The sequence below is a fragment of the Ambystoma mexicanum genome, chromosome 5p (genome assembly GCF_040938575.1).
Source record: "Ambystoma mexicanum isolate Mex_15411 chromosome 5p, UKY_AmexF1_1, whole genome shotgun sequence".
Lineage (NCBI taxonomy): Eukaryota > Metazoa > Chordata > Amphibia > Caudata > Ambystomatidae > Ambystoma > Ambystoma mexicanum.
Genome location: NC_090930.1, coordinates 759,301,474 through 759,326,986, shown reverse-complemented (window position 1 = coordinate 759,326,986; position 25,513 = coordinate 759,301,474). Strand labels below are relative to the sequence as shown.

Below are 25,513 nucleotides of genomic sequence, written 5' to 3'. Positions count from 1 at the left end.
CGGTCCTACTTCGCGCCCTCTGACCATGACGGAGAAGGAAAGAAGGTCCCTCTTCAAGCCCTGTACCAAATGCGGGCTATGGAATGTGTTTGCAGAAGACCAGCAACTGCAATGCCTCTACTGCCTGCATCCGGACCGCAAGGAAGTGGAGTGCGAGCTATGCCTCGGGTTCTCCAAGAAGACGAGGGACAGGCACAGTAGACTGGTGGCGTGGCTTAACGCCAAGGCCTCTCACCTGTGCTCCAAGCAGGGTCATGCCTCACCCAGGACCGGCCAGTCAGAGGAGCGGTCTTCGAAGTCCTTTGAGGGCGCCTCATCCGTGGGGGCCTAAGACGAGGCCAAGAGCAGAGCCGCAAGTCAGATTCCACTGGGGTCACCGCAGAATTGTGTCCCAATGGGGATAGGGCACGATCAACATCACCCGCTGCCTCCATTGCCAGCCGGCAATCGAGCTGCTCATCGAAAAGGAAATAATCTACCGTGGCTATACTGTGTGAGAAATCAGAGTATCCACGGTCGGGGGAGAAGGACGAACAGCCCATGCAGTCCCAATCGGCACAGCATAAGACTTCGTCGACAATAGAGTTGGTGGCCGCTGCTATCACGACAGCTAAGGGAGTTGACCCTGTGAAGTTAGCCCCCACAGCTCAGAAGGTATCCTGCCCCCAAGGCGCGACACTGCCACAGTAACTTTGGCAAAGTCTGCTGGCACGCCGGAAGGAAGTAGACCGGCTCACGCCCTGGTTCATGCCAGAAAAAGGTGAGGGGGGAGCTCGAAACAGCCCTCCTAGGCCGTGGCCCAAGCCATGGAGGTCTCGTCCACGGTTGACGAGGATCATGAGTCCTTGTGCACGATCCACAAGGACGTGGAGGACGACAACGGCGTGGGGCCTATTGTTCTGATTACGCCAGCTCAGCCGAGGTATGCGTCTGATTATTATGTCGCCCCTTCACATCTTGGTGTCAGAGATCTAGAAATGGATGCCCCCGGGCTGGTCTAGTGGTCCCGCAGGCCCCTGTTCAGCCTCCAACGAAGAAGAGGAAGCGTCACCGATGCCCCCATTTCAACCTCCACATCCGCTTCTGGCCCCTTCTCCCCCAACAGAGCCAGACATGGGGACGGATACGACTACGGATGACTATGAGGATATTGTTGCAGCGGACGGAGAGTCTCCACATTTGGATGCGCCACCTAGGGTGTACCCACTGGACAAGGTGGGGTCGTTCTACTCCATGATCTCCAGAGCCTCCAAGCTATTCCAGCTTGTGACCAGAAGAATCCAGGAAGGAGAGTTTCTTGTACCAGAGGCGCGAGGGCCAAGAGGTAGACTATCGTGGCGGTGCCCCTTCTGGACGACGTGTGGGAAGAGGGCCTGGCCCTCATGAAGAACCCTTGCACGGCTCCAGCCAAACTGGATAGGCTGGAGAAGAAGTATCGGGTGCTGTGCTTCGCACCCAAGTGCCTGAGATCGCAACCATTGCCGGATTCGGTGGTATCGGCGGCCTCGAGGAAACGGTCAGCTAACCCGTCCTAGTCTTCGGTCCCTCCGGATAGCGAGGGGAAGAAGGTGGAAGCCATGGGAAGGAAGGTGATTTACACTGCAGTGTCCACTATCAAGGTGGCAAACGCACTGGCAATCCTAGCCAGGTACGACAGGGAGCTGTGGTACAAGCTGGGGTCTATTCTGGAGTTCCCCGACGATAAGATGATGGGGACAATCACTCTTTCCAGGAGGGAGTAGCAGCATCTGATCACGCCATTACAGTGACGTTGGACGTTGCCAACACAGGGTTCCGGCAGATATATGATCTGGTATGATATGATAGGTTATTTATAACGCACATAATACCCAGAGGTTTCTAAGCGCAGACCCAGGGATCAAACCTGTGTGGCTCCGTGTCGTCTTGTTTCCAAGGCAAGCACGTTGCCGCTGAGCTATCCTCCCAGGAGAACGGTGTCTGTCTTCGTCGGCAAGGCTGGATGAAAGCCACAAATTTCCAGCAGGATGTCCAGGCGAAGGTGTTGGACATGCCCTTCGACAGAGAACTTGTTTGGGAAGGTAGTAGAGTCCCTCCAGGCCATCAAGGTGGATACAGAGATGGCCCGCTCCCTGGACACACTCCAGCAGCATTGCTCTTCTTTTCTCTCCTCCAAGGGAAAGTCGAGCAGGTCTGACAAAGGTTTCTCCTCTTCGTACCGTCAGCCCTCCAGATCCATGACTCGGGAAGCCTACAGAGGCCGTTCCCAGGCCTTAGGTAGCAGAGAATGTAGTCGTCGCCCGCAGGGCAGGACGCTGGCTCCGAAACAGGCCTGAACCAGCCCGGATGTGGGGCCCCTGCACGTGCACCCCGGTGGGAGGCCGGCTGACGGAGTTAGTCGGTGAGTGGAGGAAGATCACACCGACAGATGGGTGCTAGACACTCTCTCCCAAGGACACACCCTCAAGCTTCAACGCAGGTGTCTGCGGATCCCTCCAACTACCAGTCAGGACAGCAAAGCCCTGAGCTCCTGGAAGAGCTAATGGTCATGCTGTGAAAAGGGGCAATAGAGCTAGTCCCCCAACGGCTCTGGCGCTCCAGAGTCTATTCCAGATAGTTTCTTGTCTTAAAGAAGACAATGGGCTGGAGGCCCATCCTAGACCTACGACGTCTCAACAAATACTCAAACTCCCAAAAGTTCAGGATGGTCACTTTGCAACACGTGCTCGGCCAACTGGAGGAAGGAGACTTCTTGACGTCACTGGGCCTGGAGGACGCCTAGTTCCACATCCCTGGACACAGCACTGGATGTTTCTGCATTTTGTGGTGCAGGACAAGAACTAGCAGTTCCAGGCTCGTGACTTTCGGATTGAAGTCAGCCCCCAGATTGTTCACAAAATGCCTGGCACTGGTGGTGGCCCATCTACGGGGCATACACGTATACCTGTACCTCGACGACTGGCTCATCTGGGCTTGCTCGTGGGAGTTGGGCCGTTGGACACACAGAGGAGACCGTCCAGCTACTGACGGATCTGGGTTCCTCCAACTATCCAAAGTCCTGCTTAACACCTTCGCAGTTCGAATAGATTGTGTCCTCCAACGTATTCCTCATCTTTGATATATTTACGTCCAGCTTCGGCTGCTTCGGAAAAATGTTCTCGCCAGAGGGCGCCATGCGTCAATGGCGTTGAGTTGATGTCCCTCGAAGGCCTCTGTTGAGGGTGACATTGTTGGGTGTACAAGTAGCATGCGCAGTGCCCGTTGGCCTCAGTTCTGTTTTTCCGTGGAACATGCTGCTTCGGTGACTCGGCGTGCCTCGTTAGTATATTTCGACTACATAGTTCGTTCTTTGTGGTTTCTGATGAGTCATTCGAGTCATGAAGAGCGATTGATGTCTTAGACGCCGTCCAAGGCTTCACATACTCCGAAGGTGAAATCTTTGAAGGTGGTCGTTGAGGCCTTGACGCCATCGGTGCCATTTACATTGATGCTCTTGTCTACGTCGACGCCGAAACCATTGGCGCCGAAGATTTCTAAGGTTTCAGCTCAGCCCTCTGAGCATGTTGCAGCAAAAGAAAAAGCTGTTAAGCCAAAGCCTTTCACAAACCTGACTCCACCTGGAGTACTTTAAATCCTTGTCTTCAATATTTGAAGAAGAGGAAAGATCTGAGGAAGAGGAGTTTCCTTTTGGTCTGGCATTTGGTACTCCTAATGTGCCAGTGTCTAATCTCTGAAGAAAGTAGAATGAAATACCTTATTGACACACTTCACAATGCCAGTGGTGTGGATATATCACCAGAGTCTGAGTTTGGCAAACCACAGCCAGGCGAGCACACGGACTCTACTTATCGACACCTAATGTCAAAAGTGGTAGAGTATTTAGGTTGGGCCAAACCAACAGCTCAGTTTATTCGGGATGATCTTAGACATTCTGGACCAAGGTCCACCTACAGACCGTTTTATGCTTCCATGTGGTCTTGAAAAATAAGGTGGCCAAGAATTGGGTATCCCCGGATTCTATCCCCTTTGTAGATAAATCCCTCACTAGAAAATACTGCCCTTCTAGTAGCAACTCCGGCTATTTGTCCAAACACCCCACTCCCGAGAGTCTGGTGGTCCAGGCAGCCACAGCTACATCTAACAAAGCGGCGTACCCTACCATCCCCCCGGATTGGGACGACCAGCGTGTGGCTGGATGGGCACGCAAGGTATTTTCAGCTGGCAGAATGGCCCTTAAGTCGGTCAACTCCACATGTGCCTTAGCCAAATTTTTGTACGCTCTGTGGGAGTGCATATCAATGGCGGCGGAGCACATTCCAGAAGGGGAGGAAAGGGGAGGTTTTCTAGCCATCGTTAAGGATGGCGGCAAAGGAGACATGCAGGAATCCCTTCAATCTGGATTAGACACTGCAGACAGCGTCAGCAGGTCTATGGCTACAAGCACAGTTATACGCAGATTTGCTTGGTTGCGGAAGACAGGTTTCGCACCAGATGTGCAGGCCGTCTTCTAGACATGCCTTTTGACGGGTCTCACCTTTTTGGTAGCAAGGCTGACAAGAGCCTTGAGAGGTTGCAGACCTCAAAGGTCTGCCAAATGTTTAGGGGCCGCTTTTAGGCAACCTCAGCCTTTTCGTTCATCAGGACAGTCTTGCAGGGGACGATCCTATTGTTACTACTCCTCATTTGGAAAGGTGAGAGGAATGGCCAGTCAGAGAGGCCAAAGGAAAATCTCTTGTGGTGGACGAGGTAAAAGTGCAAAGCAAGCTCCAGCTACAGCTTCTTTTCCATCAGCAGCTGCAGCAACCACCTCAACACCGCTTTGAGAGCTTGCGTCACGAAACACCAGTGGGGGGGGCAGACTGTCTCAGCATCTGCAAGAATGGCGAGACATTACTTCAGATGCCTAGGCTCTGGAAACAAAAGCCCAGGGTCACTGCCTTCCATTCTTAAAGCAGCCTCACAACAATCCACCGAGAAAACACTGGCGATTCCAGATCCGCTCCTACAGCAGGAGATCTTAACCCTGCTAGAGAAAGGTGCTATAGAACTGGTACCTGTAGCGGAGAGGAACAAGATTTGGTATTCCCCATATTTTTTTATCCCCAAGAATGGAGGATTGAGACCTATCTTTGACTTGAGATACTTGAACAAGTTCCTCAGGAAGGACAAGTTCAAAATGGTTAATCTTTCACATATCATTCAGGCCCTCCAACTTTAGGATTGGTTGGTGTCGTTGGACCTTCAGGATGCTTGTTTTCATGTGCCAATCCATCTCAAGCACAGAAAATATCTGAGGTTCGCCGTTGGCGGCTCACACTATCATTTTTTGAGTCTTGCCATTCGGGTTGACCTCCGCCCTAACGTTTTCACCAAACTGATGGTGGTGGTGGCAGCGTATCTCAGGAGAAGGGGGGATTCATGTCTACCCCTACTTGGACGATTGGCTGATCAGAGCAGGCTCTCCTGAGCAAGCCCTGGATCATCTGTCACCTGCCACTCCCTTCACAAACTGGGCTTCTCCCTCAATTTCAAGAAGTCACAGATGACACCTTCCCAACGGCTCCAATACAGCATAGCAGTATTAGACACATCCTTGGGAAAGACCTCACCATCCAAGGCGAGGGCTCAAGACATTCTTCAGATGGTTTCCAAATTTCAAAGTGTTCAGAATCTTCTGGCCTACGATTTCTTGAGGTTGCTCTGCCTCATGGCATTCTGGTGCCAGAAGCCTGCCTGAGAATGAGATCCCTTCAATGGGCTCTGAGAACTCAATGGTCCCAATTCTCAGGAAGGATGATGGACCTGCTCCAGGTTCCAAGCAGGGTCGCACAGGATCTCCTCTGATGGGCCTGAGAGGACAATATTTGTAAAGGAGAACATTTTTGGCAACCGTTGCCGGAGATTACATTAGTGACGGACGCCTCACTCACGGGGTGGGGAGCCCATGCCAATGGTCTGACAATCAGCGCTCGTTGGTCTCCATCGGAGTCTAAACTAAACATAAACCTTTTGTAGCTGTGGGCAATCAGACTAGCGCTGAAAGCATTCCTACCCTCTGGACCGGGAAAGAATGTCCTGATAATGATGGACAACACAGTGGCCGTGCATTACCTCAACAAAAGAGGTGGTGTAGGGTCACTACCACTGTGCAGAGAGACAATGCAGCTCTGGTACTGGGCAATTCAGGAAGAAATCTCCATATCAGCAGTTCATGGGCCGGGCAGGAGAACGCAACGTTGGACGCTCTGAGCAGGCAGGGTGCAGTGTCCCACGAATGGGAACTAGCTCAGGAAGTCCATCAAGATAGCTTCAACCTTTGGGGAACTCCTAAAGTAGACCTGTTTACGACCGGGGTCAACCGGAAGTGCGAAAGGTATTGCTCAAGGGAATTTCCTCCGAGAGGAGCTCTAGGAGACACGTTTGTGGTGGATTGGGATTTCCCACTACTATACGCGTTTCCTCCGATCCCAGTCACTCCTCGAGTAATCAGGAGGTTGAGACTGTTCGGAAGCTGCGTGATCCTAATTGCCCCGGATTGGGCCAGGAGAACGTGGTACCCAGACCTTCTAGACATGTCCATCTGTCCTCCGATTCATCTTCCGCAGAGAGAGTATCTTCTCTCACAAAGGGAGGGACAGGTTCTCCCTCCAGAGGTCAACACTCTCAACCTTCACTCTTGGTTTCTGAAAGGCTGAGATACAAGGATTGGGACCTCCCGGATGACGACATGGAGGTGTTCCTTTCGTCAAGAAGGCCAGCAACAAAATCTCTGTACCGTTGCCGTTGGAACAAGTTTTGCGACTGGTGCAGGGAAAAGAATGTTGATGCTTTTCTATGTTCAGTTCCAGAGGTGTTATCTTTCCTCTTATTATTGGCACACAAAGGTCTCAATGTTGGGGCCATCAAAGGTTAACTGGCAGCGCTTTCCATCTTCAAGCGCTCTTTGGAAGAGTGTTCCTACTTTAAAATTCCCTTGGTGATTCAATTCCTAAAGGGGCTCACAAATGTGTTCCCACCTTCTTTTAAAGTCCCAGTTTGGGACCTTAATCTGATTCTAAGGTTTTTAATGTGTGCTCCATTTGAACCATTACACATGTCCATTGAGGTTGTTAACCTTCAAAACCATATTATTAGTCGCTTAGACATCTGCACGCAGAGTGAGCGAGTTGCAGGCACTTTCTTCCCGGCCACCCTATACTGTACTCCACAAGGACAGGGTTGTGTTAAGGGTAAAACCCTCCTTCCTACTAAAGGTTGTATCTGATTTCCATCTAAATCAGAAAATAGTTTTACCGGCGTTCTACCCCCTGCCGCATCCTGGTAAAGAGGAAGAACGGCTCCATAGGTTGGACCCTAGAAGAGCTTTTATATTTCTAGGTTCTCCAAACTCCGAGTGGATGACCAACTCTTTATAGGATATACTGGAAGGAAATTGGGTCAAGCTGTTTCAAAACAGACATTATCAAGGTGGATTATTCTTGGCATCTCGGAATGTTAAAAATTGGCAGGCAAGGACCCACCAGAAAGCTTAAGGACCTATTCCACCAGAGGTATAGCCTCTTTGGCAGCCCTTCAAAGGGGCATTCCTATTAAATCGATCTGTGATGCAGCAACTTGGTCTTCTCTGCATACATTCACAAAGTATTAATGTCTAGATGCGTCCCACTCTCAGGATGTTGCCTTTGGTAAGGCGGTAATGTATTCGGCTTTATAAAAGCAGACAATCTCAAATTCTACTCCCTCCACCAAATTCTGCATACTGCTTTGGAAGTCTATCTTTGTCCTAGGAGGATAGCTCAGTGGCAGCGTGCTTGATTTGAAAATAAGACGACATGGAGCAACACAGGTTCGATCTCCGGGTCCGCGCTTAGAAACCTCTGGGTATTAAGCACGTTATAAATAACCTATCATATCATATATCAAAGATGAGGTTTACTTTGGAGGACACAATCCATTTGAAGAACAAGTTACTTACCAACTGCTAGCTTTCTTTTGTTTAGATGTTCCTCCAACGTATTCCTCATCGCCCTCCCATCCTACCCCTCTGTAGAATGTCCTATGCTGTTACAACTTCAGCTGTCGCAGGGCTCTCTACTGCCTGCCTACACTAACAACCAACACGAATAGGAGGAAAAAACAGAACCGAGGCCAACGGGTGCTGCGCGTGTTTATTGTACATCCGATGACATCACCCTTCACGGGAGGCCTTCGAGGTACATCCACTCAACTGTTAGGGAGAATTCTGTTAAGGCTAATTTCCCAAACCTAGTGAGTCCCCCAGCAGCTTTGCTGGATTTTTGGGGTTTGTTTTTTTTCTCCTGCTAAGAGTGAGAATCTTTTCCTCCCACTTTTAGGCATGATTTGAGGTATGTCTTTGACTTTTTGTGTGCTTATGGGCTATGGGTTTTTTTACTCCATAGGGTATCATCTGTTTTTGTGTGTGTTACACAGCACCCTCAGTGCAGTAACACAGGGGAGTCATAGTGACCCCCAAACATAGACTCCATACCCTGGGACTGACTGTCTCCCAGGGCATGTAAAGTCACCATTGACTCTACTAGTCCAAAATTGTGAACAGAACCAGTACAAACCATCATATTGTGGAAGTACTGGAAGGGGTTAATTCGATTGCCCCTGGGTCTGTTTCCAAGGGGGCACTGTCCAGTCCCCCCTTGTCGAGTTTCTGGATGGTGGCAGTGGTTACCACGCAAAATATTCCACCAGAATATTTCCTATGGGATTTTCCCATTGATTTTAAACGCACCACTTTTTGGTGCAATGTTAAAGATACCGCCGGTTTATTTATTTAATATAAAATCACCGGTTGGGTCTTTTTGCCAGAACTCTTTTCTAAAATGGCGTTCGTGTCCGTCTGTAACTCCAACCAAGGTCGGGCCCTTTGTTCCACTTTTTGGCAGGCTTCTCCACAGAAGCCCTCCAACTGGTGCCACTCTGTCTGGGTTCCACAGGATGTGTAGGTGGCGGAATTGGCACCCTGGACTGCGTTGGCTTAGCAACCCAAGTCGCACTCTGTTCTGATTGGGCCAGTGGTGAGCCGCCCAGCTCACCACTTAGCATGTTTGAGTGACAGCTAGGCTGTTGAATGGGGGTTTTTCTGCATAAAAGCAGGGCTTTTGGGAATGGAACTTCAGAAGTTGCCACGGGACCTAAGAAATCCGAAGAGGGAAGAAGCTGAGCCATCTGCAACAAAGACACCACCGGTGGAGCCCTGCTGCAACGACCTCGCCACTTTCCCGGCGACAAGAGAAGATCTTCTACTGAGAGTCTTCTTCCTCTGAGTTGGTGGGATCAACCAGTTCGCCATTTCGCCTTCCAAAGACGTCTCTTGGTCGAATCCCCCGTGCCAAGCACCCCGGCGGCCGGATAGCCAAGCTGCACTGTGACCGCGAATACCAGGAACGCACCTTTTAACCGACGAACTCCGCGGCTGGTTTCTTCCCTGGGCAGTGCATCAACTCCAAGTTTCCCCCTCGACGGGATCATCTCTTCCCCTGGTCGAAACCACGAACTGCACCCGCTGCCAGGAACAACTGCCACTGCTGGAGCTTCCTCAACTTTAAAGGTACTCTGTTCCACCTGGCCTCCGTTTCTTCCGTTTGCCCAAGGTGACCCTTAAATCCTTGGCTTTCCAACTGGGTTGGCCCCCAGACCTTCTAACTTTATCTTTGAACCACCCCAACCTGTTTTGAACATTCTACAAAGACTTGAATGCATTTCGCAACTGTGTGATCTTGGGCACATTTCACCTTGCTCCATTTAAATTGGGCCTGGCCTATGAACTTTGGCTCTACAGTAGACTCTGCCTTCACTAAATTATTTTTGTCTCTTAAGTGTTGGGAACGGTTTTACCTTTATGACCTGCCTTTTTCTCTCCCTTTTATTTAATTATTGGAGTGCCATCTAAGTTATACACTCACCTCTGTTTTGACAAAGTGGTGTTTTTACTTAGACTTGTCTAATAATACCTAAGGGAGGTGTGTATACTTTTCTGATTGTGTTTTGAACTTGCTTTGATTAATAGTGCTAGTGTATTTTCTAAAGTGTGCGTTAAATAAATAAATTATATACTTTTGATACAAAGCTCTGGTCGGTGTTTGCTTGTTCTACTGCGTTTTTGGCCCTATTGTGTATCCTCTGTATACTGCCTAACTCTTCTTGGGAGAAGTCTCAGCCACAGCTACCAAGTAAATCTGGGTGGTACAGACTACTACCAATTGGGTTTACTGCTTACTCCTGTAGTCTTAATCTTTTTGCAGTGTTCCCCAAGGGAATTGCACAGGATTCTTCCTAACATCAACGCCATCCACCCACGGCGCCCTCTGCCGAGAATTTTTCCGAAGCAGCCGAAGCTGGACGTGAATATCAAAGATGAGGAATACAATGGAGGAACATCCAATCGAAAGAACGTCGCCAGTTGGTAAGTAACTTGTTCTTCCTAGGAACCAGACTAATACAGTGTCCTGCCTGGCGTCACCCTCCGAGGAGATGGTGGTGGCCATTCAAGGGAAGGTGCAGCGGCTGCTGTCAATGAAGACGGCCACAGTGCGGAACCATCAAGTTGTTGCTCGGCATGTCGTTCTGCATCTACCTGATCCGACTCTGCAGGTTGCACATGCAACCCCTTCAAAAGTTCCTGGACGCTCGCTGGATACAGGTGTCCTGAAGCTTTGCAGATAACATGCACCTTGACGAGGAATTCCGTCTGGCGATAGGGTGGCTTCCATTTCAAGGTGGCTCTCCGGCTGCATCACGCACTGTCATTGGTTGGTGAACCGAATGCTGCCCGGCCGTCCGAGACCCCACTCCACCACAGCGATCGCTGCAAAGACTGTATTCCTGTCTGGCATGCCCCTGCTAGACATCTGCAGGGCTGCTACGTGGAGGTCCATGCACACCTTCACAAAGTTCTACTTTGTTGACAGGGATTCCAGGGAGGAGTCAAGAATCGGCCAAGTAGTGCTACGTAACCTGTTCGCTTGAGGTGAGTCTGTTCTAGAGGTAAGAGTTAATTGCTTCTGTTGAGCCTTGCCACCACCCTTGGTTGTGTAATGTTGTACTGCTATGTATTCTTTATTCATGAGCATGTGAATCCATGCAAGACCCCATGAGAAGGAAAAAGTTACTTACCTGTAACTATTGTTCTCCAGCATGGGTCTGGCATGGATTCCCATGCGAACCCTCCTTCCAACCCCTCTGCGGCTCTTCGTGGTCATACTGCCACTTTACGTGCTTACCAAATCTGAAGATGGCTGCCAGAGGAAGGGCTTAGGAAGAGGGTGGTCATTGGAGGGGGCAGCATGACCCAGAGGACAGTGATTGGTTTAATGGAGAAATACAAATTGTAAGTGAAAGTGAAACTGTTTTTTCTTTTACAGAGGATTCCCAGCCTGACGACTGGGAATATTCACGAGCATGTGAATCCATGCCAGACCCATGCTGGTGAACAATAATTACAGGTAAGTAACTTGAAACATCTTCTCTCTTCCTGAGCTCTCCTCTGATCTAGCAACATTTCCAACTGTGTCTCTGCCATCAAATGGAGGATTGCTTTGCAATTGCTGATGTAAAACTCTACCAAAACTGAGGTACATTTTTTTTCCCACCAAAACTCGCATCTCCCCACCTCTGCCTATCCAGTTCCCACCTCACACTCTCCTCAGCTAAAACCTTCATGTCATCTATGACCCTTCACACAACCTCTCTACTATTGTCTCAGCAACGGCTACTCGCCTCAAACGGCTAAATATTAGAAAAATCAGGCTCCTGCTTCCTTTCAACACCACTAAGCATCTCTTCACCAATCTTCTTCTCTAAACTGGAATGCTTTAGCAGCATCCGCTTTGTCCTCTCTACAAGATCATCAACTTTGCTACCAGGACTTTTTTGAACCCTCTCATTTCACACCATCAGGCTAGATGGCTGAAGATGCAAAACCGAGGCCAGATTTACATTTCTTCTTTGGTTCATTAATCTATCAACTGTGAGGCAACACAGCATGTGTTCTCTTCTATCCAACTCTACAAACCTTCTCATAATCTCCACATCTAACATTGTGGTGTTTTTCCCTCCCTGTGCGTCCCCTCGCCTTTGCTTTTCTTGTTCCACTTGCATGGAATTCTCTTCCCCGGACATCCGATGAGCTAACCTGTTTCCTTAACTTATAACCTGTCCCTCTCTCGCTTTCTCTGCCTCCACTCTAGCACTTAATTCATCGTGGTCGAATAGGCGGTCTTACCGCCTAGCTGCACTTCATATGTCTAATTTTGAATGTCCTTAATCTGTGTATGTCCACCCTTGTATTGTCCCTGTTGACTGTTTTATTAACTACCCAATACAACCTGGTCAAAATATCACTTGAACTTATCCCATTGTAAGCTTACTGTTCCCTGTAAAATATATACCTATTGCTCTTCTTGACGTCCTGGGTAAAATGTATGCGACTCAACTACAACAAATGCTTTTAAGGTGGGCCAGTGAATGTAATCATGTGGATCCAAGACAAGCCGGATTCGTAAAGGGTTGTGGGCTGTGGTCTCAACCTTCTCTTATTGAATCTCTTCAAGTTGGAAGCTATAAGAACAAACAGAAAAATACATCTAGCATTGATAGACTTCTAGCACGCGTTTGATAGTGTTGATCGTGGAATCCTCTGGAACAAACTAACTGCATGGAACTGTCCCCCAAGCCTCCTGGAAGCAATTAGAGAACTCCACACACACACATCAGAATTCGGCTGGACCAAAGGGGGACTCTTTCCAAGCCGATAGACATTTAAGGGTGTGAAACAGGGCTGCCCCCTGGCAGGGATCATCTTTAACCTGTTTATATCTGACGTTGGTGAAGCCTTTAACGAAATATCTTCTTTTTCACCAAAGGTGAATGGTACCCACGTGAGTTGGCTACTGTATGCAGATGACTTGATACTCCTAGATATGACATCTATCGGTTTGCAACGCAAACTTGATGCCCTAGAAGTCTATGTACAAAAGAATGGCCTGCACATTAATAAACAAAAGTGCGAGATTCTGACCTTGCAAAATCTACGGACGATAAAGAACAAGCAAAAGAAACAAGTCTGGATTCTGGAAAAAACAAAGCTGAACATCTTAAGAGACACAAGATACCTGGGCATGAGATTAAGCTCGAATCTAAATGACTCCCCATGGGCAGAACTAGCTAAATCCAAATACCGGCAACTGGCTTGTCAAGCATCCATAATAAACAGACAGTATGGGAATTTTTCGCTAAAACCGACCATAGCATTTTACCAACAAAAAGCTGTTCCAGCAATAATCTATGGGGCGGAAAATGCTCTTGGTTGTTTGTCTATCTTTGGAATACCTTAGAAAATATTTTCTGGGTGAAAGTGTTAAATCTCCCAAGAGGAACGGCTACTGTCTGTATTCGGTATGTATTGGGACTAATCTCGATGCACGCAAGAGTGAGTTGGCACTTATGTCTGTTCAGAAAAAAAAAATTGTCACCAACGGTACTGCAGTTTTCGATATTAAAAACAAGCACGACGTCGGACTGTTGTGCTCTCTCGATGTGGAATAGGTACTGTATGGAAGTGTTAGAATTGAACGACATTAAGTTATCAACGCTGATAGAAAATCCAGATCTAGCAAAAAAAAACTGTGGAGCTCAGACTGATATCAAACATGCGAACAAAGACGGAAATCAAGATCACTTGCGGAAGTACCGAGTCAGGCACAAGCATGGGGGATTCTGCCAGACTACCTGTTTCAATTTCCGGACCAAAAATCGAGATCGCTATACATGCAGTTCAGACTGAACGTTTTAGACGCTAAAGATCGTTTAAGTTTACGTACAGTAAACAACACTGATCAGCTCTGCCGGTTCTATGTATCTTGTAAAGAGACGCTCAAACATTTATTTCTTTTTTGTCCAAATCTACGTACACTGAGATCCCGTACTCTTGGCCCTGTCATTTTGAAACAGCAGACCCTCTGTGCGGATGAGTGGTGGGCTTTAATGTTCGATGGAGCCAATCGCAAACTCATGTTCTCGAGGAACTAAAAAAACGTCTGCTAGAACATAAACTTGAGTAGGAAAAAGTCATCCTTAAACATGATGCGAAGGATTGCAGTCTGGTCCTGCCATGGAGTCAGTGGACACACGACGCGGCACGGAATAACTCTCGATGAACTTGGTGGAAACTTGAGATGTGAAGGAGTGATAATTATGTGAGTGAGTGTGGTTCAGTTTTTTAAATGTTTAAATAAACCATAATAAAAAAATAAAAAAAATATATATATCTTTTCTTTGTACCACCTTTTGAGATCAAATAAGCATTGTTCTCATAAAAATGAAACAAAATAAATTAAACTTGGTGTAGGAAAATTAAGTAGCATAGAGTGGGTTGGATCATGTGTGCTAGTTAAAAAAAATATATATATCAGACTAGATATTGGGATGTAGTTACACAAACATGCTCAGTTTATTTTTGGGGGAAGTTTTAAAAGGAGCTCAGTTTGGGGTATTACATTTTACTTGTGGGTTTTGTTTGGAAGTTGTTTTAGAGCAGTGTGGCTGTCGCTCTTGAACTTCCATTTCCACCTGCATTGACAAATTCTAGTTTCCAGTTCTGTTCCATGAGTAGTGCGCGTCCTGTGCAGAGACAAAAGGTGCCTGCGCTTGTTCAATAGGAACTGGTGTGTAGAGTTTTGTTTTCAAATAGCTAAACAGTACACGCACATCTATACAAAATGCTGAATGTGTCCTGCTAATTTGAAATAGCTCACATCTATGCTCCAGCATTCTTTCCACAGCAGCCATCTTCCAGCATTTTAAAATCACTGGTAGAAATGATTGAATGTTTAATAATGTTATTAATTTGCATGTACACTGTACTGTGTGTTGTAAGAAACTACAAGTGTGTTAAAATGAACGGTCTGTAAACCTTTAAGGTTGAAATAAATGTAAAACCATTAACTTGATGTAGTATTTTACATCAACCTTTATTTGTGTTGCAGGTTACAAACAATATTTGCGAAATTTGATGAAGTAAGAGATTCTGGTGGTATGATGTTAAGCTTCAATATAGGTGAGTAAGAAGTTACTTATATGCAATATTGCTATAAATCCTTTAAACAGTATGTGAGCTGCTTTCTCTGGGGGAAATTCCTCAGAGTTAGTGTTCTTTTTTGTAACTGAGGTATTATTGATGGCTTCAAACATAAACCTTCTCCTAAGAAGACTTATTTTCCTTGGTTTTGCTCTGAATGTGGTCTGGACTAGAAAAAAACTGCTTTGTGTTAACTATTTACTACAGTTTGTCATTTGAATCTAGTCTTAACCATTGAGTGTGTGTACCATTCCCTCCCATGAGTTAAAGGGTACTGTAAGGGATCAAGATTAAGAGTTGGACACATTGGCATAGGCTTTTATTAAGATGAAATGAAGAAAGTGTTGGGAGAAAATCCTCCCTCTCCCTGTTTGTTTCTTTCTAAAGCGCACCGAACCCAGAGGTATCTGGGCGCATTGAAGTAGGTGGTTACAGTAGTACAGTTAAGGCATAACAGTTACAATAGTGCAAGGCGGAGTGTGGCTGCGAGTGTGCAGTCTCTGGCAGTCACTCTACTCTTTCTACTGTTGCTGTGGGTGGTGCTACTACCCTCATTTTCCTACAAGAACCCTTCATTCCGCGGAGCGGACCGCGGAGTGTGGCTGCAAGTGTGCAGTCTCTGGCAGTCTGTGCATGGCTGCCATGGCGGCCATTACTGAAACTTCACCACTTTCGGACATTGCCTCTGTTACCGTGTCAGACTCTACGGATCTTGAGGAGGGCCGTTTGCTTAGAAGCGCACAGCCCCGAATTGCACAAAAACAACATCTTCACCCTTGAGGAGTTTCGAGCCTTTTAACCTCGGATTCATTATATTGCCAACTACAATCTCAAGTCCCCCCCCCGGCGGTGGGCCGAAAGTAAAGAAAACAAATATCCAGCCGCAAGAAAAATCCCTGCCACAATGGCGCGAGGAAGTCAGGCTGACACAGAAATTCAGCGTCCTATGGCGCCACGACTCCCGTTGTCACTTCTGCAGCCACGGATTCCTCCCTCACAGCTCTGAGCCTGGGATGCCTCCGGAGGGAGGACCGAGGCCCGTGAGCGGGGGGGGGAGACCGCAAAGTGCTCTTCAGCCGCCCGCAAATCGGATCCCATTCAGGGGGAGGAGCCTGAAGACGCCAAGGAGGTGGCTCCAGCTGAAGCATCGAGCGTGGAGAGCAGTGGGGGGAGGGGACTCCTTCTCCCGCCCCCGGCAAAGCAAACGCCACCATCGTCCCTCCTTGTGCGTCTGGACAAGTCTCCTCTGGGTCAGAGGGAAAACGGAGATCTGAGAGCTGAATCAAGTCCTCAAATTACTGTCGCCAACGCTTTGATACAAATCGAGGCGCAGGTTCATTTGGGCTCGGATTCACCAGCCCCTGTGTTCCTGGAGGAAACCTGCCCCCGCTCGCCGGCGGACCGGAGGGGCGCGGGATCTCAAACTGTCAAACCACTCGACCACACCTCATTTCCGCTTGCGGAGACGAGCCCTCCCTCCTGCACAGAAACTTTAAATCCAAAAAAACGTCGCTGGAAGGAGGTGGAGGCATCTGATTCCAGAAAACCTTGTTTTCCCAGAAGAAAAGGCCTGCTGAAGCAAAAAACACACAAAAAAAAATCTTCACAAGTCTAGCGTCGAACAAAACTAAAACCAGCGGCCATTCCGTAAAAAAAACCATGGAATCCTGAGCCCATAAAGCCCTCAGTGGCAAGTCTAGTTACAGACTTTTTCCACGCCTTCGCTCCGGATTTGCGGAGCAGACAAGTGGACCTTACCGATGAGGACATTTTGGAGGCAGTTAAAACGTATCAACCCCCACAAAAAACAAGGAAAACAAGGAAAAGGTCCCCGGCGCCAGATCAGCTGCCAAAGATGAAAGACGCCTCAAAGCCGCAAACGGCTCAAATCTCTCCAACTCGGCTGCCGTGGGCTCAATCCCCAAAGGAACCTTCTCCTGACCTGCCTGGCAGAGTCTTATCAGCTGAACCAAACGACAAGGGCGCAGTCGCCCAAACTACACCGACAAACAATAGTGAAAAGTCTCCTTTGGTCCTCACGGGAAAACCAGTCCTGGTCAACCAAACAAATACATTTGGCACGGTACATGGTTCTACTCATTCAAACAAGCAGACTAACAAGGACCCGCCGGGATGCCCAAGCCCAGGTCGGCCCCATTCCATTCACCCTTCAACTCCCTTAGACCAAAGGGTGGTGGCACCTCCAAAGGCTTGGATGCTTGAAACTACACCACAAGCGCTATGCCAAGCATCTGCTGACATAAGGCAGCAATCCCGTCTGTATCAGGACAGCCTGTTGGCCGATCTTCAAAATAAACCGACTCACTTGGACAGAATCAGACATGGATCCTTAGAGCTAGCATCATCTCCTGTAGTAAGAAGACTTTTAAATGAGAGTCAAACAACTACTCCAAACCCGAAAAGCCTCACGCATCAACCAGTGCACCAAACGGACTCTCCTTCGCAAAACAAGAGGGACTTTCTACCAATTATGTCAGCGGTCACCATAGCGATAAATCCGTTTGCTAAACTCTACGAGGGGATAAATGAGTCCTTAAAAGACCACACCTCGATTCAAGCGAGAATGTACACAAAATTAACCTTTCTAGAAGGCTATATCACTGTCCTCGATGGAAAATTGTCAAGCTTAAAATCGGACGTAGTTAAAGGAAATAAAGCTTTCGCGGAAGTCCACACAGATAATCAGATGGAAGTCGGGGCGGGTAGTCAAAATAGGCTGGCACAACCTCCTACCATAGCCTTCACCTCGGCTATTCAAAGGCCTACCACTGCGGCTGCAAATAGATCAACACCGGAAGAAGTAATTGACATCACAGATGAACCACCGTCACTGCCTCCCCCCCCAACATTTTCCGGAAGGAATAGAGGAACGTGCATATTCAATGTTCTCTTCAACGAGACCAGACCTCCACCCACAAAGAGGTGTGGCTACCCCGCGGATCTCTACTCCTATTCTAAGAACTGAGGCAGCTGAAAGTACGGCTCAAATTTCGTTTCTCCCACCGGCCACACACAACTTGAACAAAGCCTCACCCCGTTCAACGGAGGAATTTCTGGCAGATGCGGACATGATGAACCTCACTCAGCATCTTGATGATCCCCAAGCCCAGCAACAACTGAATGAAGGAAAGAAAGCACGGGGGCTTCGCGCTGCTGCTTCGCCAGTGGTTCACGGTGCTTTGGCTGACCTGAAAATTACTGAAGATTTATCAGAAGACGAATCATCACCAAAGTTCAGCACCCTGGAAGATCGCAGGAAGAAATTACACCAGGGGTCCAGACATAAGCTCCCTAGTTCTCCTAACTTTCGAGTTGTGTCATTTGCGTTCCCCGGGGACCAAGAGCACACAAGGCGGATCTCCGGCATACAACAAACACGAGAGAAGGTGGGCGTCGTGGAATCTAACAGGTACTCCACGTCACAAAGTACCAAATACTCGGGTGGAAAAACAAACGACAGAGGGAAACGCCCAAAATCCCACTTTTCTTCACAAACTGAACAATACCGAAAAGCCAATTCACACGCAAGAGCGTCTCCTATCAAGCTGGCCAAGCATCCTGAAAACAAAGATGATATAATCCTAAATAGAAGAGGATTACTCGCATTGTTCAGCCTCGTACCAGCTCTACGTGGGATTAAATCGTCAGACCTACAGTTAGTGGACCCTTACCACTCAAACTTCCGAGCAAAAGCCTATATTTACCTTGCCTCTACGAGTGCAAAAAAGGAAATTGTTCGAGCTGAAGAGGATTTGGCATTCCTTGGTTTCATTTTGGAAAATCAAAATCAGAAATCTCACTCTCACCAGTCAGGAAACCGAGGGTGCAATTTGAGAGGCAACGTCAAAGGTCGCGATAACGAAAACAGGAGTGAAAGGAAAAGTCACTCCGATCTCAAACAAGCTTCTGAAAGCCACAACCAGAAGCCCTCAGCTTCCATCAACGCGACTTCAAACCGAAATTCTGCCCTGCGGGGTTTAAAGAAAACCTTTGACCACAGGGGGCCTTACTCCGCTAAAACGAAAGTCGCAAAGGTGACAACTATACCCGATACTTCCACTGCTCCGAGCAACGCCGCCCACTGTTTAGCTAATAAAGACCTTTCGGACAGCATCAACCAGTCAAAAGACAAACTTCAGAGTTTGTGGGCCTGGCTCCCAAAGGCTCTCACACTCAAGAAAAAATAGCAATGCGCAGGTCGGCCAAGAGGGCTTTCGGCCACTTCGACTGCCGACCCAACCCCACCTCCCCTTCGTCTCTGCTCTTGGAACACCTGTGGTCATTTGCACCTAACAATGCCGGGCGACGCAAACCTGGCTGTTTTTGATAGCATCTGCCTACAAGAGACATGGCTCGAGAAATCGCCTGCTATGGATGGCTACAATGTCCTTTTGGCACCAGCTAATAAAGGACTGGTGGGCCGCCCGACATCGGGTCTTCTCATCGCCTACCGGCAGGGGAGGGGGTCTGAAGATCAAGGCCACTCTCCTATCCAACCTTTCAATTCTGGCAGTATTACTTGACTGGGCGGATCAACCAAATTGCGGGCCCTCTCAAACTGCAATTATTAACACCTACTGGAACCCAGCAGCCATAAACCAACAGTCATACTTAGCGATGATGGAAAATCTAGTAGATGAAATTCAAGCTTCCAACCAGGTCCCTTCGATCATCATATGCGGCGACCTGAACACCCACTGCTCTGACCACCGCACAAAGTTGAGCAAATCTTCTTCTTCGAATCCCGCCGCAAAAAGAGGGAGCCTGTGGTCAACACTGATGGCATCAAGAAAAATGGAAAATTTGGACTCCGTTTTCCCCAACGCTGACCGTCCTCCCACTTGGGAGCAAGGTGCTCACCACGCCACTATTGACTACATTTTTGTCTCGCGCTACCTTCTTTCAAAGGTAAAAGATTTCGAGGTTCGCAAAACCAAAGCGAGCGATCACAACCAGCTCACCATGTCTCTGCAATCCCATTTTAACCCACCGGCACCGTATGTGGTAGGGGTTGACTCAAATTCACGAGGCAATCACTTGAATCTGACAACGAAATCAGTCTTAGATCTGTCTTCTCGTCCCTTTTTCAAGCTCCACCCACCACAGGCCTACCTGATTCGAAATCGAAAAACGAAAACTGGCTGAAATTGGACGACATGGCGGAAATCAGAGATCAAATTAAAAAGCTGAAGAACTCCAGAGCGACAGGTCCGGATGGAATCTCAAACATAGACTTGAAAAAAAAATGCAGACGAATGGGCACCATTTATCCTGTCTATCTTCGCGCAGTGTGCCGCCCAGAAATCGCTCCCTCCATCGTGGACGAGGGCGGTTATCGTTCCAATTTACAAGAAAGGCGACATCACCGATCCACTAAATTACCGCCCTATAGCCCTCTTGGACTGCATTGGGAAAGTCTTACGGGAGCCTTCTTTTGAAATGATTTGATGCCTGGTCAAAGTAGGCCCCCTGCAATGACAGGTTCCAAACGGGCTTTAAAAGAAATGTGGGAACAGCGGCAAACATACTCACCATCAGCGTACTGAAAAGCAAGGTCTTTGAGGGAAACCAAGGATCTTTGTGGCCTTTATCGACCTCTCCCAAGCCTTTGACTTGGTTGACAGGCAGCGCCTCTGGTACAAACTCGAAGGATGGGGGTACCCCCAGGAGATTCTGCAACCAATCAAGGCTCTCCACTCAGAAACCACCCTCAGGGTCCGATTGTCACAACTGGGCAACTTGTCATCTGAAATCCAGATGGGTCGAGGGGTGAAACAAGGTTTCCCCCTAGCTCCAGCACTGTTTCTTGCCTATATTGGTGATTATGGCATCTCAGAAGATCCGTCAAGGACTTTTCCGCCATCCCTGGCCACAGCAAAAATAAGCCACCTATTGTATGCTGATGACCTCATCCTACTCGACCAGACCCAGATTGCCCTCCAGAGGCAAATATCAAACCTCCTGCGTTACATGTCTGAGAACAATCTAAAAATAAAGAAAGAAAAAACTAAAATCATGTCCCTGGAGTCCGGCCAGAAAATAAACCGCAGAAAACTTTAAATGGTATCTGGAAGAATATGTGATTGAGAAAGTCACAGTATACAAATACCTTGGAGTCGTGATGGACAGCACTTAAAACGAAAGTTCAATGCAGGCCAACCTTCAACTCAGAATAAAGAAGTTGACATCTCAAGGAAAGGCGATTGACACAAAATTCGGTAAATTCTCTTGTATCCCTGTGATCGAATTCTACAGAAAGAAAGTCATTCCCTCCATCACTTACGGAGCCGAAGCCATGTCTCTGATTCCAAGTAAAATCTGGCAAAAACTTGAAAGTGTGTTCTAGAAAGGGGTCTTGGCCCTTCCAAAATCAACGTCCATAGCTGCTATCCGGAGAGAACTGAGCCTAGTGTCTTTAAAGACAATAGTTGACATTAGTTCCCTGAGGCTGTACCGAAAATGCATCATGAATGGGAGTGATGATATTTTTGGTCTCCTAAACAAGAAGTTAAATTCTGGCAAGTTGCAAATGCTGGTAGTATGGAAAGAAGCAAACTTGGCTTTACTCAACTAAGTCGCTTGCTCGGAAACCGACCTCACCTCACATCCAAGTAGTGTTCAAAAAATTGAAAGAGCTTGACTGGATTCAAACACAGGAGTCCGCTTCAAACAACAAACTTCTCCAGCACTTGCCTCCAACATTCCGTAAGCTCAATGAACCAATGAAGTACCTTCAAAAATTCCCCAACAGGGGGGCTCGGAATGCTCTTCTAAGGATAAGGATGAACTTGGTGGCCACTAACGAAATTCGCAAGATCAGAGGTTTATCTGATACGAGCGTCTGTCGCTTATGTGAAAATAAAACCAAATCCATCAGACATTTGCTTCTGTCGTGCCCGAAAAACCAGAACCTGAGAGGGGCTTACCTGAATCATCTAATAGTGGACGATCGAGGGTGGGACGACGATACCTGGTGGAATAGACTGATCAGCGGAGACAGAATAACCTGGCTTCTGGCAACCGTGAAAATATTGGAACACACGATGAAAATGACAACAGCCACAGGGTCCCACCCTGGCTAGTTATCGTGCAATTTACTGCTTCGGTTCTTTTTGTAAAATTCTTTTGAATATACACAAATAAAAAAAATAAAAAAATAAATAGTGCAAGTTACAATTAGGGCGTAACAGTTATAATAGTACAAGTCAGAAGATTCCACATTACAGTCTGTAAAAGAAGTACATAAGAGATGGCAATAATTTACAAATGAGTAGAAAGAGAGTTAGGACAGTAGAGGTTTGCACAGGAGAAACCCTGTGATGAGGCAGACAGAATATTAATGCAGGCAATTATGTGGTTGGTAGGGTTTATAGTGATATAATCGAAAACAAAAAGGTTGAAAATCTAAGGTCTAAGTTAGTTTTAAATATGATGGCTGTACCCCCTCCTCTGAACTCTGACCTGTCCACTCTTATAATAGAGTAATTTCCTGGTACGGCGATCTGATACGGCGAGCAGGAGTGAAGGGCCAGCTGCCGCAATCAGCCATGATTCTGTTATGGCCAAGAAATCAAAATTTTCAACGGTGATAAGGTCGGCAATGTCTGTCGCAGGAGCTACCAGCGATCTGGCGTTTATTAAAGCAACCTTGATAGTTAGGGAGGATACGTCGGTAGGGGTGGCACTCGGTTTGACCGTTTTTTGTTTCTTATTATGAAAGTTCGAGGTTTTGATGTTTTTTATTTTGCTAGAGACCGAGAGGTTTGACTGTTTGGTAGTGTTTCTTTGTGAAGGGTTTTGGGGGTAGGCGTCTAGTTAGTTGCAAATCTAGAACAGTCTCTTTTGTTTTTAACTTTGGTAGGGCAGGGAAGTCTTCAAGATGTAGACTGGGTATATTGGCTCTTGGAATCCCAGGTAGTTGAAGATGCCAGCCGGTTAATGTTGGTTAGCGGGACTCTGTTTGGTGTCTTGGTAGCTAGTTTTAACTTGGGTAGGAATTTGGTAGGTCTTATTGAAGCATCCAAGTAGTTGGGCTCAAGTGCTAGTAGGAAAGGCGTGGCTCTAATCGGCAGAGGTGGGTTATTAGTGAAGTTCATTGTTGGACTGGGGTAGTATACAGATGCTAGCGGTGATTAGTCTTGGATGATCAAGACTAGGCTTGGCAGAGATAACAATAGTAGTAGCAAGGCATACATGTTGTAATTGAGCAGTTTGTTCATAGTAGACCACGCGTCTAAACAGCGTCAGAAGCGGCACTGAGTATGAGGCAGCATGTAATATGCTGGTGGGCACTACTACAATGTGGGGCTCAGAGTAAGTTCGGTAAGCTGAGAGTAGTCCTAGAATGACTGTGGCTAAACAGAATTATGGCAAAACAACTTGCTTAATACGGTTGAGCAAGGACAACTGTGTGGCCTGCAACATGGTAGGACTTTTGGTAGTGAGTAGGCACTCCGATAGGCGGTAAGCAGCTTAGACGGGCAATGAGCAACTTGGAGCTAATGATGGCTAAATTATGTTATGATGCTTCGACGGTATGCAGTGCAAGTTACACTAAAATGACACTATTCCATCAGTAAAGAAACCATGAATAGCTGCACAATACAATTGTAGGGATAGCAAGCAGTAAAGCAGGGCGAGCTGAGGTGCAATGCAGCATTTAATCCAGCATGGCAGTCGGAGACAGATTGGGTGCCAATTATTGTTACGGCCTCTTACCCCAAGAGGTCTGAGCTAGGCGTAGGGCTGCAAGATTTGTCGCAACAACGTTGACAATCGGCTACACGTTACATGTACGTAATGAGGGTTCAAGACCCAAAGGCAATGGAGTACAACATACAGGTGTGAGATGGGAGGGGCATGCACAATGTAGTGATTAAAAGGTCAGAAGAGATGTGTACTATAGCAGCAAAAGGGTTCAGACGATCGGTACAAGTTGGGTAAAGGTTGTCAAGCTTTAGGATATAAACAGAGGCACTCTGGGCCATGGCTAGACATATGTGATCGTATGCAAGTTTTGTGAGTTCTCGCTCCAGCAGGGTTCTTTAATTTAGTTGAGTAGGTCGTACGGCGAGCCAATGGTAGAACAGTTTTGAGGTAGGGGCAGGATATAAGGGAAGAGTATCGGGCACGTTGGATCGTGCTTCTTACACAAGTGTGGGGGATGTAGAGCAAGGTCTCCGGCCGCCTCACTTACGACGGCGAACGACATGCAAAGACAGGCGGGCCTTGTTCATAGGGACTTAGTCAAGTGGGGTCGGCTTCCGCCTCTGTTAGCCCACGTTTGGCTATGTAGCCTCACGAACACTAGTTGCTAGGCAACCAGTGTATTCATAAACACGATAAGCAGGCGACAGCCATTTTACAATATGGGCCCACAGAGTGCGAACTCCACGTGGAAATTGGGTACACTGAAATGGGCTCAGAAACCAGATAATATGCCCAAAAAAGCAGCGTTTTCACAGGGATGAAGGCGGCAGACACAGCGCAGGTCTCCGGATGTTGCTGTGCGAGTCAGGAGCAGCACGCATAGCGCTGCCTCTGCAGCTCGTGTGCTGCTATGTCAGTAAAGCTGCTCCTGCAGCAGCAGGGAGTGCAGGGGGGCTCCTGCCCTGGCTGGGGTGACTGAAGACTGGGGAAAAGCCTTAACTCTGAGGGGTTTCCCTGCCTCAACAAAACTAACTAGTGACTGTGTCCGTCTTGTGTCCAAACCCTAATCTGACCCTCACATGCTAAACCTATCATAAGGTGAAAGGGAAATGTCTTCCACCAACCATCCTGCATTTATTTTCCACAGTTCCAATTTACAGTTCCAAAAAAATAAAAATACAGTTCATCAATCTCAAGGGGGGTTTAGGGGGAGGGTCCTTTCCCTGAGTTTAATGGTATTCAGTGTCAAAGGGTATGGATCTTCCCTTGTCTTTCCACAATTGATGAACAAAGGTTCACCAGTTTTAGGCAGCTTCCCTGCTCCGGAGTTCCTTTACACTTTTAATGATTTCCGCTCTCAAGGGATAATGGTCTTACCTTAACTTGCTTTCCAACTTTACCAAAACGAGAATATAAAGTTTGACCAACTTCAGGGGGCTTTCCCTTCCCCTGAAATACCTTTACAGTTCCAACAATTTCCACTTTCCAGCGGTATTGGTATTCCCTTGCCTTTTCTTGGTTTACACAGTTCACAATTCCAATAGGGAAGCCGAAAATCTCCCTTCCCCATATTTCCACTCATTCCAACTTTGGCTTCCACTCTTCACCTGGTATACTCCTACCAGGACTTGATTGATTACAACACAATCTTCCTTTACTTTTCTCGGTCACACTGTTCTCAACTTTTATATTTCTTATATTAAAGCTCCGGGTCTCAGACCCCCTGATTCCCGTCTTGCTTTCTTGCCAAATGTC

General features: G+C 47.5%; 1 protein-coding gene across 27 annotated transcripts in view; it reads left to right on the top strand.

Annotated features, from left to right (window-relative positions):
- Positions 1–25,513, top strand: part of CLASP2 (cytoplasmic linker associated protein 2) — a 2,478,243-nt gene that overhangs the window by 472,568 nt on the left and 1,980,162 nt on the right. For all 27 annotated transcript variants that reach the window (XM_069613152.1, XM_069613157.1, XM_069613154.1 and 24 more), the window contains exon 7: positions 14,997–15,067. In XM_069613152.1, the coding sequence (XP_069469253.1) occupies positions 14,997–15,067 (71 nt within the window). The remainder of the gene's footprint in view (positions 1–14,996; positions 15,068–25,513) is intronic.